This window comes from Anoplophora glabripennis, unplaced genomic scaffold (assembly GCF_000390285.2).
Source record: "Anoplophora glabripennis isolate ALB-LARVAE unplaced genomic scaffold, Agla_2.0 scaffold748, whole genome shotgun sequence".
Lineage (NCBI taxonomy): Eukaryota > Metazoa > Arthropoda > Insecta > Coleoptera > Cerambycidae > Anoplophora > Anoplophora glabripennis.
The window spans coordinates 73,188-94,660 of NW_019417132.1; the positions used below are offsets into that span (position 1 = coordinate 73,188).

The 21,473-nt window shown below is 32.5% G+C and overlaps 1 protein-coding gene across 1 annotated transcript in view; it reads right to left on the minus strand.

Moving 5' to 3' along the window:
- LOC108913584 (PI-PLC X domain-containing protein 3) overlaps positions 1-10,005 on the minus strand; it is a 49,646-nt gene extending 39,641 nt beyond the window's left edge. Inside the window, exon 1 of the mRNA XM_018719150.2 lies at positions 9,664-10,005. Within this exon, the coding sequence (XP_018574666.1) occupies positions 9,664-9,823 (160 nt within the window). The 5' untranslated portion in view covers positions 9,824-10,005. The remainder of the gene's footprint in view (positions 1-9,663) is intronic.
- Between the last annotated feature and the right edge of the window lie 11,468 nt (positions 10,006-21,473).

Below are 21,473 nucleotides of genomic sequence, written 5' to 3' on the forward strand. Positions count from 1 at the left end.
TTAAATTATTTTCACCCTCAGATAATCTCCTATCCAGTTCTTTTCTGAGGTTTCGATAGTGTTCCTGTTGCTTAGGAGTTTTATCTAAAGATACTCTTACATTTTGGATCTCATTAAAGTTTTTTAGTCTATGAGCCTTATGTATTATATCATGCACAACTGATTCAGATGATAACGAAATTTTTATTGGACGCGGTCTATTTTTGTTGACATCAAATTTCCCTAGCCTCATAGGTTTAAGGGTAGACTCAACTTCAGCATTTGGTAGTATATGATCTAACACATTTGTGACTTGTTGCTTGTCATGAATAACTCTTTCATTACGGTTAGTTGATTGATTTTCTGGGATACCATATACTATAATATTCTTCCTTCGAGCGTTTCTTTCTGAAATCTCCTGAATTACTTCCTCAAAATCTAAGGAAGGATTAGATGAAACTGGAGTTGCTAATTTCATTAATTTAATATTTTCTATTTCTTTCTGGAGAGTAATGATAAGAGACTTCAGGTCTTGCATATTATTCCCCAACTGAGTGCATTTATGGCAGGTCCAACTTAAATTCTTCTTAGTCCGTATCGATCGAAGTTCTGTGATAGTTAGATCAACACATAAGTGAAAATATTCATCCTTGCATACACAGCAACTTATCATTTTGTGCTCCTCATTGGTTTTATTGCAGCATACACATTTTAAAGCAGTCATTGCTAGTAGTCCAGTGTATGTAGATAGCGACTTAAAAAGAGTGGATCAAAAAACCACTACTGCGTAAAAAGCAACTGATTAGCAAAAACCGTATACAAATCCCTTAGATTTTCGAGCACAAATGCACGTTTAATGAAATTTTAAGTGCATGCAAATAATTTTGAACAGACTAACTCACAGTTACAGTAAAGTCTTGTAGGACACTTGAAAATTTATAAAAATCACTATTAAAACAATAGATTTAGATTATTTTTAACCACATCACTAATAAAACGTGTGTACTCGATACTCATTCGCTATGGTATATAGTTTTAATAACATAAGAACAAACCGAATATGTTGCAATATGTATCTAATACATTAATAAAACGTTAAAAGAAATTGAACAATTTAATTTTAAACCTACCTACTTCACTATAAAAAGAATCTTATATCAGTAACGATAAAATAAAACTTTTGTCTTCATTAACACAACGCTAACAAATGTGGAGTCTTACAATTAAGCATATTTCTTATCAGATATCGAATTTTTATCTTACTTTTTATTATTTTTTTATTGTCTTCTTATTATGTATTTAATATAATTTATCTATTTTAAAAAATTCCACTGAAAAAATATAAAAAAAATCTAGAGAAATTTAAGTTAAATTATTGTTATAATATTAAATAAAACAGTAAACATCTTGCGTGTCGATCAGATCGACACGCAAGATTCGGATGAATTGCAATCCGTCGATCTATTCCATATACAATCCTAGAAGTAATGGACAAGAATAGGGTTGTTGACAAAATTTAAAAAAGTAGATAATATAATTCTACACGTACTAATTAGTGTGTATGCACAATTAGTGATTGACAAATGCGTTGGAACAGTTTTAAAATAATTATTTAAAACTGATTTTTTTATAATATTTCAAAACGGCTGTGACGTCATAAGGGGTACCTTGTAGTGAAAATATGTGTAGATGATTGCGTAAAGAAAAAAATTGGAGGAAGAACACTGTCAGTCTGTCAGTGACATTGTCGCATAAAATATTTTCAAGTTATTTTCCTTAATCTTCGAATTCCTTTATTAAGTAAAATTATCTTTTAGTAATAATCATTTAATATCTTCCTTCCCTTAGAATTAAAGAAGAATATGTGAAACGGGATTTGTGAAAGCTACTCCGCAAATTTTACTGAAAATTGATATTTTTATGATCATGAATTGAATTTTTTAAAAGAGATGACCGTTTTAATATTGGCGAAATCAGAGGTATAAAAGCAGTCAGGTAAGGATTAACATATTTAATGAATGATTTTATTGTGTTCATTTATAATATAAATAATAAATATAGATACCTATTTATTTACGGAAAATTATAGTGCAGTTCGGGAGTCTTATGGAGATAATGCAATTGGCTATGTGGAATGTATAATGTGGAACAAAACACCACTTAAATTTTGTTGAATCCATTACAATCAGGAAATTAATAATAACTATCACAAATACTCTTAATTGATAGACTGCTGTCACTAGTGACTACTGTCACTTTTGTTTAAAAAACAGGAAACAGGGTAACAGGGTTTGATGGACAATTTTGATATATTTTCTTCTTCTTCAAAATTATGCAATAGGATCGCTACTAGCTTCTTGTTTAATTGCCCCTTATGACGTCAGACTAATTTTTAAGTAATACAAAAATTCATAAATGATTTCTACCACTAATTTGTTATATCTTTAAAATTTGACTATACAGGCAGGTTCTTTTATATAAAACCTTTGTACCAACAATTTGTATATGGTTTGTTTTTATAGTCAACAACCCTATTAACCAAAAAAATTAAACATAAGAATGTGAGAACAAATATTACCAGATGCTCTTCACTCAGTTAGACCTCTCCTTTGCACATCTACCACATGAAAAATTATGTAAACTATATTCGTCGACCTACAAATGAAGAGTCAATCTCTACATGGTTTTTGAAACCGGGTTCTATTTTAATGAATAAATTTATTTGATCAAAGTATCAACCTCTCGTCCAAGAAGTTGAATATTTGAGGCAAATCCTAACTACTCATTTGTTAGATTAAACGATGGAAGACTACTGTATCTAGTAGGTATCTAGTGCCTATAGGAGATATTTTATAATCTAAATCTGAATATTTGAGCCATTAAGAATCAAAGAAAAATAAAGAAATCCCAAAGAAAATTAATCCCTCTGTTTTAAAAGTCGTATTTCATTGTTGCTACTAATACATAAGTAACTATGTGTAGCGAAAGTTCCTATAGTGTTCATATGTTATCATTTATCAACTTTGGCATATATTTTTTGTTTTATATTTAAAAAGCTAAAGTAAAAAGGTAACTATAAAAATATTTGCCAGGGTAAAACTTGTACAATAGCTGCTGCAATGAGACGGGATTGTAACAATAAATAAAAAGTTAGCAAAAAACGTTTTAACAACTACATTAGCAAAATATTTTTTATTATGACAGTAGCGTAACCTTTTTGGAGTCTGTTTAAAGCAGATATTTTGTTAGAGTTAATTAATTTTTACTTAAGGTTAAATAAAAATATTTAGGTTACATTTAGAAAACAGGAAGAACCCTTTATTTATTCAAATAAGGCTCATGCTATCCCCAAGCTATATACTAAGAATACCTTGAAAACTATTTATTTTTTTTTATAATTTAGAATTTTCGTATGTGATGTGTACTTTATTGATCTTAACTAAACTGTATATACATTCTGTCGAAAAAGTATTCGGAATTTGCCATTTAAAAATTTCGCTTAATTTCTTTTTTGATGGAAAGTTAGTAGCACTGTACTTGCTCTACTCTGGCGCGAAGTTTGAGCGTGATTTGTCAAGTAAATAGTTTGTTTATAGCTGTTACTTTTGTTAGTCCACCTAAATACAGTGTTTCGCGATTTTTACTATTATAATATTATTGAACAAAGAGTTTGCCTAAAATGTTGTGCTACAAATGGAATTTCTTGTACTGAATCGTTGAAAATATTGAGAAAGACGGTAATTGAGTTTTATCGAAAACTCAAGCATACGAATAGTACAAAGACAAGATGTGGTTGATGACTTGCCACGTTCTAATCGTCCTTCAATAACTTTAACTGAAGAAAACATTGATAAATTGAAGGAAATGTGCTTATAACCGACATTGTAGTTTGAGAGAGCTGGTATATGATCTAAAGCATATCCCAAGAATCAGTTCGCATCATTTTAGTTGATGTTTTGGTTATGAATTGCGTCGCAGCTCGACTGGTTCCAAAATATAGCTGATCTTTCTTCAAAAAGAGCATCGCAAACGTGTTGCTGAGGACATGATTGAATGATCTATGTAATCGGACTCATCCATGCAACGCATCATAACGGGTGACGAGTTTGACATGCAAATGAACCAACATGCTTTGGAATGAGCCGAAACCAAAAAAAGCAAAGTCAATCAAAAATCAAAGTCATGTTTTCTTTGGCGTGGTGTTGTCTCCGGATGGAGAAACAGTCAACAAAGAATATTATCTGGGTGTTAAGTATCTGTCGGAAAAGATCAGATTTATGGAAATACAATTCTTGGATTTTGTACCACCATCACATAAAGCGATAATTGTGAATGAATTTTTGACGAAAAACTCAACGAACGACATTGAGCAGCCACCGAATTCGCTGGATATGGCCCCTGCCGACTTTTTCTCTTTCCCAAACTCAAATTACCTCGTCGTGGAACAAGTTTCGAGTCGATAGAAGCCATAAAACAAAAATCGCTGAAGGAGTTGTAGTGCATACCGGAATATAGGTTTAAAAAGAGCTTTGATGATTGGGTTGTTCCTTGGAAAAAGTGTTTTGCTTCAAGTGGTGCATATTTTAAAAAGTCAAAAAAAATGTTGAATATATGTATTGTGTTTTATTAACAAATTCCAGATACCTTTTTGACAGAAAGTACATACATATACAGTGTAGGAAAGTACCGATGGTCTATCAGAAGTTACGTGAGAGCGATAAAGTAAGCCATAGAAATCCATGTGATAGACAAGGATGGCTATAATGAAGGCGTCTAATAGTCAACGCCCATTTCGCCCTTCCACAAATAAGAAGTGGATCTTCTTTGTGGAAGGGCGAAATGGGCGTTGACTATTAGATGCCTTCGTTATAGCCATCTTTGTCTATCACATGGATTTCTATGGCTTACTTTATCGCTCTCACGTAACTTGTGATAGACCATCGGTACTTTCCTACACTGTAAAAATATATTTTTCTCGCAGCTTGCCTTTTTAAGTTATTAAGAGATAGCTAATTATTTCAAATCAACATGATATTATTAAAAACAAGATTGAGAAGAGAAGACATCGGAAGTTATATAACGAGCGTTCAAATAAAAACGTGGTCAAGTTGGTTCTGAAAATTTGGACGTAGGGCGTAGCGTATAGCAAATGAACTTAAACGTCATCTGTCAAAGCGCTATATCGCCGCTATCAATTTGAATATTTTCGTTTTAAAAAGCGTTTAAAATGGTGTTTTCTCAAGAACAAAAAGTGTTTATCATAGAGTCCTACTTTAGAAATGCACGCAAGATTGATGGAATATGGAAGTATTCTATTGAGGAATGTTTCATAGAATTTCAAAATCAATTTCCCGGCGTTGTTGAGTACAAAATTTTTCAGTGGAGTTCAGCGTTGTGTTAATGTTTTTCGTGAAACGGGCAGTGTAACAAGAAAAGAAGGAAGCGGCCGACCTAAAAAGCGGACTGAAGAATTAAAAGAAAATGTCCAACAAATAATGGAAAATGCGCCAAGAACTTCTGTACGTGTTTTATCACAAATGGTGGGAGTATCAGTCGGTACCTGCCACACAGTGTTAAAAAAAGATTTGTGTTTGTTCTCCTATCATTTAACTTGTCAGCAAGAACTTCATGAAGTTGATTTTCCGCGACGGGCTGTATTTTGAGAATGGTTTTTAAACAACTACGGTGAACTTCATAATATCACCTTTTTTTCTGATGAAGCCTGGTTTCATTTAAGTGGTTACGTAAACTCACAGAATATGAGAATGTGGTCTTCTGAAAAACCAGATAACTTTTTTGTCGAGGGTCCTCTACACGCTCAAAAAATTGGAGTTTGGTGTGCTCGAAAAAGGATTTATGGACCTATTTTTTTTAATGGTACTCTTACTGCGCAAAGGTATAGAGAAGAAATTATCGCTCCTTTTGTTAACCAGCTGGAAGAAAACGAAATTACAAACTTTTACTTTCAACAAGATGGCGCAAGGACACATACGGCAGGCGAGACGATGAATATGTTGAGGGAAGTTTTACAAAATCGACTAATAAGTCTCAATGCTGAACATGAATTTCCACCGAGGTCATGTGATATTACGCCGTGTGATTTCTTTTTGTGGCCTTACCTTAAAAACAGTATTTTTGAACTGCCTATTCCTGATTTAAACCATCTGCAGGCTCGACTTATAGACAAGATTCGTGAAATTAATAATACCCCGAGCATCTTAGAAAATGTCTTTAATTCTTTGAGGAACAGGTGTGAAAAGTGCTTGGAACAAGGAGGGGGACACTTTCCGCAGCTCCTTTAATTGTTTGTTATTGTTATCACGATTATTCTTTAAAATAAAGTTATATAGTCATTAACGTTATTGAAACTGACAGCTGCTATACAGCTCGTTGAGAAATGAGGTTAAGTTGGTCGCTATAAGCCACTCCTTACGTCCAATGTGTCAGAGCCAACTTCGACCACGTTTTTATTTGAACGCTCGTTATTTTCAATTCAGCTTCAGTGAAAGGTACTAGAAAATTAATATAACTTATTGTTTTAAAACAGGAAAAAAAGTGGATGTCAGTTAATGAATGATCATGCATTTAATAAAATGAATTCTTCGACAATGTTACATATTTAAACAGAATAATTCATTCAAACCTGCATGCAGTGTAACATACGACTTAATTTAAATACCTACAATGTAGGACTATTAAAATAAGTAAAAAGTGAAATTAAAATATTTTTTTATAAAAATATAACCTAGGTACGCTTATGTGTATCAAGGAACTATAAATTCTCGAAATTTCAAATTCTCAGCCTGCTACAATTTATCAATTCTTTTAATTGAAAATCTATCTTATTTTTCGATATTTAAGTATCTAGTACAATGTGTGCTACATTTGATAGGTAAGTTTAGTAAAATTGTTTTGAATTGATCACAAGAATCTGTGGTAGTGGCAGTCGTACATGCAGAATATATTGAGAATTAAGTGTATTTTTTTTTAGTTTCTAGGGTTATGTTTATCCTAATCACTAAAGGTGCCTATTGTTTTAAGCATTTGGCAGCGACGTAAAGGTTGTATTTAATTGCAGGGGCACAAACGCTACAATTATATTCGTTAGTGGTGCAGATACTGAGAGACACCATCATTATGAACCTCGATTTCGATTGTACTGAGTATTTTGAAAATTTGATAAGTTCATTTGACTTGTAACAGTATTTTAAAGAAAAGAAGTTTCTTTCATTTTATTCAAATAACTAATAATTTTCGAGTTTTTAGTCTAAAAATATCACTAAAACCGTTTGTTTCACAAGAAAAACTACATGAATTTTTTATTACAAATAAAATTGTAAATTCAATGTAATCATTAAAAGTCTAAAATTATATTTGCAACAAAAAAGTCATAAAAAACATGTAGGTAACATGTTTTTTGTGAAACGAACAGTTTTGAAGTTATGTTTTTTTTTATTCAACAAGCTTATTTTAGTTTAAAATAATACTCGAATATTACACGTTTGTGGAATAAAATGGAGGAGATATTTTATCTTTCAAATACCTACAATTGGGAATTAAATGGACTATACAAAATATTCAGTGGTGTCGAACTTCTGTCGATTTTAATGAATCTTTCAGAATCTCTGTCACTAGTTGATATACAGAGCCTTATTCATAAATTATTATAAGCCACGTGACCAGAAATTATGTTTTCAACAATAATTTTATTTCCTTCGTGTTGGCATTTAAATTTTGGTTAACTTAAAAATTGTGAAAACAAGATTACATTAAAATGCAAATTTCTGGTTTACCGGTTGGTGATTGGTATATTTCACGATATTTTATTCAACCAGTCACCGATTGCATTAACTGTTTTCTTTTGTTCTCAGCTTTGAATCAGAATCAGACAAACACAAATGAATCCATGACCCATGAATGATCTATGAGTCCAATTTCGAAGAGAACAGGATTTTGTTTACTATTGACATTTAATTTGATTTTAAATATCGTTTAGGAGACCCTCGAGGATACCTAAACAAGAAAACAACTACGAACATGATTTTGGGATCATAATGCGTTTTTATCCGAGAACGACACCTGAAAGTAGCAGTAGACTTGACTTTTTTTTCAAATTGCTTGTTAGAATGTACACTTTATGATGGTCTATGTATTATTTTATTAAAAAATCGGGGCGATCCAAGTAACGCGACAAGCATCAAATTTTTTAAGAAAAAAAAAATGCTTGGGCTTTATCAGCACATGGAGATGCGGCATTGACTCGCATCCATTTCGCATATATATATNTTACTTTTTATTTTAGTTTGATAACGCTGATGATAATTAAGTACTTAAAATTTATACAGGGTGATTCAGGACTTATCCAAAAAAAAATCTGGATGTACAGGGGACCCTTACAAATACAATTTTGTAAAGAAAAAATCAAAAAGAGCAGTTCGAAATTGATTTAAAAATACACTTCTGCACGGCACTGGAAACTGGTCCACTGTAAAACCCGACCTGCACAATGCGACCGCCATGGCGGTGTGACAAAAACGGACAAGAACTTTCGCAAGGAAAGAAATAAATAGAATTTTATAGCACCTATTTTATATCGGCAAATTCAAATACTTTTGCCTTTATTAATGAATAAAATTAATTTGTATTTTTAAATAATAAAATCATTTGACATACCCGATATTACAACCATAATTGTTCAAAATTTTATCCACTAACGTGTAAACACATTTGGGTCCGTCTTACTCACTTTCTACGAACTAACACAAATGATGTCTTGCTTCACCATAACACAAATGCTTCACCATAATACAAATGTTGTCTTGCTTCACCATAAATTAAAACGATATCCATCAACTCTGAGTTGCTATACACGCAAGCCATTTTTGACACTAACTACTAAAAAACTGTTGTAAATACCACAGATAACAGGTAAAAACTACCGCAACGTCGGATTTCAGTATTAGGAGTCACATGGCTCCCCACGCGTATTGCGAATGACGCTAGAGACTACAGTTAGTACAGTTGTACAGCTATGTAGTGGTTGAGTGTACTACAACTTCAATAAATTTTTTCTCGGAATCTATAAGAATTTTATAAAATTTTTTTTTACGAAATTGACTCCATTTCTCATGCCGCATCTATTCCCAATTTTTTTTGGATAAGTTGTGAATCGCCCTGTGTATATTTTAAATACAAATAATTACGTACAAAATAAAAAAAATTGTCTTGATACGATGAAAATTGACGGAGCTATGCGCATTAGAAAAATTACAAAATTTCGATGAAATATTTTGTTGCGAAGTGTATTAGAGCCGATTTCATGATCTCACTAAAGACGACTTTAAAATAAAAACATATTGTATACATATTCAATTTAAAAGACATTTAATTTATTATAAGGCCGGGGCTTAACAAATTTAAAATGAATTATTAGTTCAAGTTATTGTAGATATTTATTTGACATATAATAAGCAATATATTATAACTGTTTAAATGTTTAAATTAAATTTGTAAATAAGGAATTATTAGGTACTTTTTACTAGAGGGTTCAAAAGTAACTTTAATTAAAGAATTAAAATACATCCTGAGAACAAAGTTCTTGAAACTAGGAGATAAAATTAAAATAGCATTTTTACATTTAGTCGACAGAATGTAAATAATACGTTAAGTACCAAATACACTTACCTGGAATCGCCAAGTATATAATAGGAAGGGATTTGATCTGGTCTGGTAAATTGGTCATCCAGTATTCAAGATCATCACTTAGTCTCGCTTTTTCTTTCGTGCGAAGATCGAGTTTTAAATTCTTAACGAATGATGATTTCCAGTCCGATTGTTTTGCCATGTTTTATCCAAGTTTCTATTACGACTGAAATATGGTAACATGTGCGATATGTTTATAAATGGTAAGGAATCAGATAAGGCGAAGTGGCTTGTATAAAAATCGATTTTCTTAACTTCGTAACGTCCGAATGGATTCAGTCACGTGAATCGGTGACGCGGATGTTTCACAAATCAAGTTTTTAATTCCGTATTTCATACAAAGCAAATATATGTAATGTAATATATGGATGTTTTTAACGACAAAATAAATCAAAATATGTCGCCATATATTAATACTACTTTATTATTTCTTATCATTATTGATAACGATTACTGCACGCATGCATAAATATTAAATACATACGCGTTAAACGTCTTTGTCCATATTAAAAAAAAATTCTCTTTGTCATCATACTTTAGACTTTTTCCTTATGATTTACAGCGATAGAGTAGTCATATTATTTTGTGAGGCGTATAATTTTCCATATCAATTTGCTATCTACGTGTAAATACTCGTTAGAAAAATTATGTAAATACCGTTAAAATATTAGATACGAATTTATCTTTAAAGATTATATCTGACAAGCTAATAAAAATAAAAGAGGTATTCTGTAATATGAGATTTTTTTTTTGTGATTTATACACCTACAGTAAGTAAAACATGGACGTCCGCAGAAAAATTTCTCAAGGGGACCCAATCAAAATTGTGGATGTGTATTTAGAAGCTTAAAACATATATCTCACAAAATTTTACACAGGCAATACCTATCTCCTCTCAAAAGCGTTTACGGTAGGTAATGGAAATGCAATTTGTTGGTTTATATTTCAATCAATCAATTCATCCAATTTTATTTAATTATTTTCATACGTGAAATCAATTTCAAAATTTTAAATAGAATACCCTGTTTATTATTACATGTTCAAAAGCCTTGTTTACAGTAGGTACTTACAAATTATTATAATGGAAAATAAAATGTATAATAAAGACGGGAACTAAGGTAGGTACCTATTCTTAAATTCTTGTCTTAATTTTAGTTTATTGAATTTATGTTAGCACAATTTAGTTAACAAAATAAATGTTATAGAAATTATATTTTTTAAATTGCATTTCCCCATCATACGTTTAAAAATACGAGTAATAGGTACATGATTTTTATTCAACTGATAATATTTCTGCCATTGTCCAAGAAAACCTCTAATATAAATACAAAACTGGAAAGAAAATTTGATAATAAAAAACATCTACCGTTCTACGCCAAATTTCATTTCCATTTTCCAAGCATTTTCCAGACACTGCCTGTCTAAAACTTCTTGGGTAACTCTATATAAATTTAGGAGATAGATACAAAAAGTTATTACTAAAATAAAGTGTATTAAACAAGATAACGAAAACTAAAATCACATTGTTTTAAAGCACAAAAACTAAATAAATTTTACAATAATCACAGGATTGAGTCAAAACTAAAACATTTTGTAAATAAATAATAATGATTACTAAAAAAACATAATAAAAACATTACAAGATAAATAACTCTATCTCTAATTCTAACTAGCATTCAGTATTATAATGCTGGGTTCACAAGTAGGTAATGTTTATTAAATTAAAACATTATTCGAAAGCCATTGTTCAAGGATAGAAATTGTTCAGCATCTATATACATTTATTCTGTTGTCAGATGCTAACGACGCATGAGACATAAAACTAATAAATTAAACAGTTTTATAAAACGAAATGAGGTCAAAAATGTGCCAACAAGATTTTTTTATTTAAATTTTTCTGTTATAAGCAGCTAACTACATTAATTATACTTCCTTATGATCAAATATTTTAGTCAACCTTGAACATGAGAAGATTAATACAGGGTGTTTTTAATTTTATCGGTTGTCTATTTATATCAAAATGACTTACCTACCTTTCAACTCATGGTTTAACTTTTTTAGACGACGATTTCTTAAAGATAGCACAGTACGCATGAGTTTGAAAATCGTAGTGAAGCTGGGGATGGCAATAGTTGTAAAAGGTTACTGGATGAATAAAAATTACCTGGTTATAAGGCATATTTAGAAAGCTACAATAGGTACGTGTTCAAGATAAGTAACGGTTCATATTTCCCGGAATGTATAAAATGATAAAATTAAAAACTATAAGGGATAGGCCACCGGTAAAACACATGCACGAGTAGAGTGTGACATGTTTTAAACATAGAAGAAGCCGGTGAGATAAAAAAGTTCTCACCTCCTGAATTTGTGTTAAATTGTTTATTGGAAATTGGAATAAAGAAAACCGTAAAATACATTTTTCTTTGGCCCTTGTGGTTACAAGATGATCTATAGTAGGATCATATTCGATGCAAAGTAATAAATCATTGCCTGTCAAGGGAACTAATGAAGTACGCTTTTAAGGGTTTTACAAATTGAATAATTTCTTTATACATTATGAAGGGACGATCCCAGTTCAGGTCTGGCACCCTTGTTCCTACAAAAATTCGTTTATTCTCATAAAATATTTATTTTAAATGTAATTTATTATAAATCCAATTTGTTTCCTAAATTCCACATATGTACTACATTTTACCTTTGTACGCGTCACTGTTGTTTACTTGTTTTTTGGATGCGCTCTCTAATTGACGGCAAAGCTCGCCAGGTTAGTATTTGACGTATAACCGACCAGTTCGTACACTCGATGCACCTGGGCGACTACAGCTACTACCAGAACACAGTGCGTATGCAGCGGTATTTCAGATTTTACATTGAATTTCATTTTAAATTTGAAATGATTTATCTAAAAATGATTACACGATTTTCCTTTGATAAAAGACCAACAACTTTTTGCTCTACTTTGCATCGAATACGATCCTACTTATAGAGGTGCGTTTTGTTGGATTGATTCCGGAATTGAATTATGCAGAATGGGCGTTTTATTGCAAGGATATTCTGAATCCGGTTGCAACTTTTGCTTCTGTGGTTTGAGACGGAATTATTAGAATTAAGTGGTGGGGAGATCAAATTTGTGAGGTTACTTAGGTAGCTGGTGTAGCATTGGCCCGTTGATATTCGGCATCTGTCTAATATCAGATTTGATTCGAATCGTTTTATTGATAAATGTCATTCTAAAGAATCCAATAAATCCGAGATTGATGCAACAAAACGCACCTTAGGTGTCACCTTGTTAGCTACTAAATTGAATTTTGGGAATTATATTGTGAAGTTTGGCCTTCACCACTTTTTGAAAATTACGGCATAACAGTGGCTTTCTTGCCTCCGTTGAATCCTGTTGTGTACCTGTTAGATGTTGAGATCCATCCAGCCACCCAAAAAGGAATCTGCCATTAAAACAAATAGAAAATGAGTTACTTATGTCATTGTGTGGTAAATCGCTTAGCCTTACCTAATTACCTGAAAGGGATTAAAACAAAATAGTCTACTCTAAAAACATTATAATCGTCTACGGTCCACTGTGACTTTTATTTTTCCACTAGTTTATATCGTTAGAATTATTATTAAGATAAATCAGGTGAGTACTTATGGGCATTATTTTATCGGGCGTACCAAACTTCAAGATTTGAATTTCGCGCCATTTGTACAGGTTTGGCAGCTACAGTTCGCAACTTTAGTACAAAATATGATCGGAATAGTGATTTAATAAATCGTTCAACACAAAACATTCGTGGGACTATTAGGTGCATTTTGTCGGATTGATTCCGGAATTGAATTATACGGAATGGGCGTTTTATTGCAAGGATATTTTGAATCCGGTTGTAACTTTTGCTTCTGTAGTTTAAGACGGAATTATTAGAATTACGTGGTGGGGAGACCAAATTTGTGAGGTTACTTAGGTGTAACCATATACTTATAGGTAGTATGTATATGGGTGTAACTGTAACTGCATGTCACCATTATGTTTTGTGATTCACTTTTCAGGGCGCTTAAGGACTTTCATTTTAACAAAATACACCTGTTCACATTATAAAGGTACAGGTAGCAGATAGCTGGTGTAGCAATGGCCCGTCGACATTCAGTATCTGTAAGTGTCAGATTTAATTCGAATTGTTTTATTGATAAATGTCATTCCAATAAATCCGGAATTGATCCAACAAAACGCACCTTATTGCTTACACGCCGTCCTGGATAAGCGGCGACAAACGGCGCAAGAAAGTTCAATTGACTCAAGAATTGAAACCTGCTGACCACGTTGAATGGATTATGGAACAAGTGGACAAAACTGTCGCATTTGTAGTTGAGAAAATCCACTAGTGATTGATGAAAAATAAATGCAATGTGTCACTGTTTGGTGTGAATTTTGGGCTGGGGACATCGGACCATTATTCTCCGAAGATGCGGCTGGTGAGGCAATAAAAGTTAATTGTGCTCGCTATCGCAACATGACAATTTTTTTGTGCCTAATAATTGCAAGATATGAATATAGATAAGTACATGTGTCATAGAGCCCGAGGAACAACTCAAGTACCTACTACTCGATTTAGTTATCAGAATTGGCAGCCCAAATCAAGAGATTTAACACCATTGGACGTTTTTCTTTGATGGGGTCTTTTGAAGTGTAAGGTTTATGCCAATAAGCCTACGATCGATCACCCACGTATTGAAGGAGGAAATTGAGCGCTGTATCAACGAAATTCAGCCGCATTTACGCAAAACGGGCATGGAAAATTCGACAAAAAAAGTGCGTATGTGCTAGCAAAACCGTGGATGCCATTTACCTAATATGCTTTTCCAGACATAGACCGTATACTTTATGAACCAATAAAATATTTACAATTTTTAATTAAAAACCTGTGTTTCCTATCAAAATTACTTCTTGCGTGAATTTTGGGACACCCTTTAGCCAGTTAGTATCAAACCCCACATTAGTGGGGTTAGTTAGGAGGACTTTTTTTAAGCTAAAATAGATCACTAGTATTCTAACATAATATATTTTACATCTAATCATAATTAGGTGTAAATTTAAACGAATTTTCTTGTCAAAACAAAATACCTAATTGGTCAAATAAAACTTTGTTCCAAAATACCTCTTTACAAAGATACAGGGTGTTGAAGTTCATAAAAAATATTCTTCTCTTAATATTTCCAGAACGGCTTAACATATTGTTTTGAAATTTGGTGTAGCACCTATATGATGTCACTGTCAATTGGTACTGGTAGCAGAATACTAAAAGTACCTACGTCCGTGCATTCTTTTTTCGAAAGAACTTAACTTACCTACCATTAAGATTAAATGCTCCACTTATAGTCTTAGCATTTTTCTCATTTGCATGATTTTGCTAAAATTTGGTAATCATTTTAAGTATCTAAATGTCAAAATTTATGGGTTAGGGCAGTGCCGGCTCGTGACATTGAGAATAAGTGAAGCGTATTTATTGATTGACTAAAAAGAAAAAAAAAAGCGCCGCTGGCGAAAATTTTCAAATTTTCAAGGTCAAACGGCTTTAAATGAATCTGGACATTTTTAGTTGCATTTGCAATATTACCGAAAAATTGACATTCGTGAGAATGATTTTCATTTAGATTTTATAAGAAATAGAGATATTGGTTGTGGAATTCTGTGAACAGTAACGCACACCGTGCATGTATGTTCCAAAGAAGCTTTATGGTTACGACAACCTCGTGTGACGTTCCCAAAATTGTTAAATCCCTTCCTATTACACACGCCCGACTTTACACCCAAAATTAAACACGGCATAAGTTTCTTAGAATGAACGCTTCCACACAACCACTAATACTCCGAATACCATTCATTCCGAAACTTTCGAACGTACACGTTGTCTTTTGACTTCCCTTTTTTTTCCATATCGAGAGAATAGGGCACAGGTCTCTCGCAATTTAAAAAACCCTTTTTGTGCACAATTTTCCATCTGGAAAATGGCGTTAAAGGCAAGCGATGGGCGATGCTGCTCCAATTTCTGCGTCACTCGTTCCCCCACGCCTTATAGTTTAATCAGAGAACACTATACCAACGAGAAGCGACAGAATCGGCGGGCGGTTCCTTTGATGTTTTGTGGTCACCCTAGAGTCGACCGATTTGACAGAAACACAATCGTTTACACTGAGAGAAGTTACACTTTTGAATAGATGTACACTGAACGAACTGCATCAGTACCTATCAAACATTGTTCATATAATACAAGGATAACTGTGGTAAAATGTAGACAAATTAGGTATAATATATAAAAAAAATAGATGTTTTATAATTAATATTTTTATTAAACAGATATAATATTTTTCTGCAATATTTGAAATAGTTTCAAAAAAATAGGTACCTGACAATGCAATAACTTCTTTGGGACAATCTTCCACAATTTTTGCCTCTAGCTCTTCTTACCTATTTCTAAGTTGAGGAAACTGTATAGGTATTCCGTTTGGCAATAAGGTTATTCTTACATTCCCTTTACCAATACCTATATTTGGTTTCGAAATGGTTTTCACAAAGCCTATAATTCTTATATACATCCACAATCCTAGGCATATTGCCTAATCGAGTCTATTGCAAGTTTCTATCCACACGCGAGCATTGCAAACAAAAATAAAAATTCTCCTAAAGATATTCTCTATACTTATGCAATACCATATTACAAGAAAACATACCACATTATTTTAAAAATCAAAATACTTTTTTCTGATTTACAGTTTATAGGTAGGTAGTTAAAATAATAATAATAATTACCTTTCTAATCCTTACGTAATCTCAAAAGGGTTAATCTTTCACTAGTTTTGGATGAACAATCGCAAAAAGCACAATAATAACCATGCATTTTATTGATTTCAAGTTAATTCTAATTGTAGATGGAAACGAAATACAATACAAATAAATCCTCTATCAATTAACGTTATACAACACAACTGTCTACCGCCAAAAAACTATTACTCGTTTCTTCTATTTATATTTGGCGGCTCTGACAGCCACTGACAATTGACAACAACACAACCCAATTCGCGCATGCGCACACGAAAACTGTTAACGCAGAAAGCCTTGCTGTCGCTTCTCGTTGATATAGTATTAGTATTCTCTGATATAATCACCTATTGGCCGCCTCGTTGCCATGACAACCGCCGTAAACAACGCTACGAAGAGAAGCAGAATACAGACTGATTTCAATCTGCGTCACTTGCGTATGCGCAAGAAGACGTTCACCGCGCAACTATTCTGTTTAATTCTGCGTATTAAACAAACAAACACAATACATTTTCAATATAGAATTATATCTAAATTATAAAATTAAAAATAATTTTAAATTGCACAACCAAACGGAAATTTTAGGCGAAACGGTGCGTCACTTGCGTCACCTGACGAGCCGCCACTGGGTTAGGGATAGAGTATCTCCTCGTAGTTATCGTATCTATCAATGTATCTATCCATCCCGATCGTAAACAATTTATTTTCTGGTGTTTGCATATTTTTACGTACTTGCGCAAGTTTGTCACATGTGTAATGATCTACTTAACTAAGTCTTTAGTCTGTCATATATTTAAAATTTGATCCTCAGATCAGATTTAATCGTTTATAACTTCTATATAGAAGCTTGAATCGACCCAATATTTTCTGAAAAATTAGTTCAGTATTAGGGGTATCTACCGTGTAAATTTTAGCGTTAAAGAAAAAAGTGAAATTTTTAGGTTTCGATCGAGTTTTAAGGATTTTTTACCACTGTGCTGCGCCTCTGGACTCTTAAGATTTCATTGCATTCGTAATAAAAAATAGTATGTATAATTCATGCGGTTGTCTAATAATGTCTATTGCCCAGTTGAGCTCAGCTCACGCAGGCCCGGTCTGGCTCATTCCGGGGCCGTCGGGAAATATCGAAATCGGGGCCTATTTGAATTTGTCTGTTATTAGGGTGCATATCAATTCTCTCAGGGAAAACTGTCGTATCTTAAATTTGGTTATACTGAGATAATTGCATTTGAATAGTTGAGAAAATTATAATGTTCGTTATTTTTTTATTACAAGAGCTAAATCGTTCTTCTTTAACAAAGTAATTATTGTTTAGGTCTTAATTAATTATTGATGGTCTAAATAAAATAGTTTAGGATAAGAAAAAAATGGATTTTGAATGAGTTACTACAGTTTTCGTGGACAAAATTTTTATTGAGATATAACTTGCTACACTAATAAGGTACCTACAGTAAAATTAAACATTTTCTATTTTTAGATAAAACAAAATTGTTAATAATCAATAATGACATAAAAGGAAAATTTATTACGATTCAGAGTCAGTCATCTTCTTGGTCAATATTACTTTCTTCCTGGTGGTCAGTCTTACTAGCAGGCCGAAGGGAGTTGTAAAATCCATGATACTTCGGTGGTATCAAATTAGCCTTACACAGACCCAAAAAACCGCTTAATTTTTTAACCATAAATTGGCAGCAAACCTTGATATAATCTTGGAAATTGATATTCTTCGCGTTTGCGTGTCTAGTTCTTTATGATTTTTTCCAAAATTATACACAAAAAATACTTTATTGGGAGACTGGATTGCAATGGATTTCTCTGATTTTGCTGATTTTTACAGACTCTCCAGTAATATCTTTTTTCCAGTTTTGTTTCTTTGCCATTGGTTTAAAAGTTACAAAATCTTCTTGATACATTTCTTTTACTTTGTACTGTGGGGCAGTAACTTTAGCCATTTTTATTAGACTAATCCATTGATCAGGACTATCAGGTGTGTATATAGCAGAGTGACGTTTTTTTGCAACTTCAATCACAGCATGCATGCTGTCATTTTATTCTACGTGTGACCAATTTCAAGAAGACGGTGTGTTATTTTCAAGTCTAAAGCCATTGATGCATAAGCAAACATCGCAAAAACAAAACGATTACGGTTTTGATCACCGCAATTGTCGGAATAAAAGAATAACCTTTCGTATGCCATTTTCTTTAACACCTTTTAAAAAGATCCATAAACAACTTTCAATTTCATCCGGTCCTCTCTTCGATATTTGCTCATGCCATACATAGCAATAGCCTTGATTGCTGCCCAAAATCATAAATTGTAAAGTTGTATGTTGCGATTTTACTTTTATAATAAAAATCGCTGACTTGGGCGTTACTAACCTCTTCTGCAAATCAAAGCATGCTGTTATTAGAAATTTATCATTTTTCGAAAATTCTTTATCAATGTCTTTCAGATTTCGAACCGCGATTTTGTTTAAATTATGATTATTACAATCATCTTCCATTTTTCTGTTCTCTTCTCGGGATCTGTATTCTTATAGGCACTACACACGGAACACTGATCTTTTTTTGGCTTAAAGAAAGCTATATTAAATTTCGAAGTAAGAGTATCTCTGTATTGTCTGAGTGTAGCTACTGCATCCCATTTTTGTTGTTTTGCATATTCTAAATACATTCTGTGCATTCGTGAAACTCGAACCTTCTTCCAAGTACATTCGTTTTGAGTTTTTTCTTGTATAATGAGAAGGCATTTGTGGAAAAAGTTTTATGTGTTCCATAATGTTTTTTATTACAGCAACCGGGTTCTTATGCGGTCTAGTGTTGTGTTTTCCTCTTCTGTCCCGTTCTACAGTACCACCTTCGCAAATTTTTTGCAAAGCGGTGCTTACAACTGTTTCAGAAATTGTAAGTGTATTTAAGAACATGGTTTTGCAAATTTGTTTCTCATTATTATTATTGTCAATGACAAACTTATAATTGCGAGAGAAATTCCTTCTGGATTATTTATTATGTACAGTAACTTGCTTTTTTTTCTCGTTGTGTCACGCACCTTACAAGAAAATCCCACTGCCGAGTATGATCTCCAAGGTTCCAAAATTCGTCAAAAATGACTTTTCTAGCTTCTTCATTTATTATTTTGTTGCATTTATACCTGCAAGTTTCTTTACAAGGTGATTTCATCATCTTTGCAAAAATAAGTTTGTCTACGATTTTTATGTAATAAAAATTTTATCAAATTTTAATTTATAAATTGATTCTGTCTCACTTACGCAGCGTGCAACGCGCAAACGCGGCAGGTATGACAGAAGCTATTTACATGTTGTCATCTGGATCGAACTTGCAAGACAAACTCTCCCATCTATTTGCAGCTCAAATTAAAGCTTATTAGTTATTTCAAGCACCATCTTTAAAATATTAAAAATATACTTTTAATATACTTACGCTTGCAGTACCTACTTATTCCGTTTTTAAATAATTTTTTTAACAGAAAAAAAACTCATTGGGATAGGCGACTCTGAATCGTCATTTCTCCGGCTCCAGTACAATCTACGAATATCTATTTGCAGTTCAAATTAAAGCTCATTTCAAGCGCTATGCCGCTATCTGTGGGAATATAGGTACTTACCACTGCAGTACTCATGCCGTTTTCACAGATTTTATTTACGCAAAAGCTCTATAGGCTACGTTCAAACTATTATTAGTTTTAAAATTATATAAAACTATATTAATATAGGTAATAAACTTAAACCTATCGTCCCAGAATACAGGATACAGGAAACCAATAATAGTTTGGACATAGTCCTTTTAAAGCTCTCGGTTATTATTTATATTCTCATTTTTTCTTTCGAGCACATAACTTATACGACTATAGGGTAAAGGGTTACTATAAGGTTAAAAGACTTACAGTTTGAAAAATATTAATTTCTCTCGTTTTCCTCCAAACTCACGACTTATAGATAAAGGAGTTAGTAGTTTAAAGGGCTTACGGTTTTGAATATATATTTATTTCTCCCTTTCTTTCCTGTAGGTACACTGTTTATAGGGGTATAGGGTAAAATAATAAAATTTGTGTTATTTTTTGACCTGGGAAAATCCCATTTCTATAAAAGATTAAATTTTCATTTTTACGTTCTTCTTTTTTCTTTTAATTTAGGGTGGCTATATCTCAATAATTTATAAAAAATTTTCTTATACTTTTGGCGCCTCGTTAGTCGTTTGGGGGCTTATCTCCCAAAATAAGTCGGGTTTTGCCGACTGCCCGACCTGGCCAGACCGGGCCTGAGCTTACGTGGTCAGTAGACAACTTTACCGCACTTATTACCCAAAAACTATTTTATTACTCATGCCGGATGAGTCCTATTTTTTCGCATGTTTTTTACGTCGATAACTAGCTGTTTGCCCACTGTTTTCATTTGCGTGCGGTAATCTTACTTGTCGCACGAAAATTGCCAATAAAACACGCAAAATTTAGATACCTACACACTCGAAAATATTATTTTTTAAAAATGACATTTAAATGACAGTTATTTTTGTCAACTTAAATTTAATAAAAATATGTGGACCCCACCGAGGCTTCGCCCCTGGACTCTAAGATTTCATTGCATTCGTATTAAAAATAGTATGTGCAATTCGTGCGGTTGTCTATTGCCCAATTGAGCGGATGAGCTCACGAACTTATCGCACTTAAAGCACAATATACCTACTAATTATTAAATATTAAAAATCTTTCATGTTATAGGTTGACTTACATTCTTTTCAACACTGTTTTACAGTGGCATTGCAAATAAGGTAAGCAATAGAAAAAATTTGATTAAAAGTAAAATAAAAAAATAATAGGTACATGTACTTACCCATTAGAAAATTATTGCAAGAATTTTTTAAATAACATTGACCAGTATGTTCCGTTGCAGTCACAGAATCTTGCGAAATATCAGTTTAATTTTTTTTTATAAATTATATCAATAACAAGCGTCTTTTTAAATAT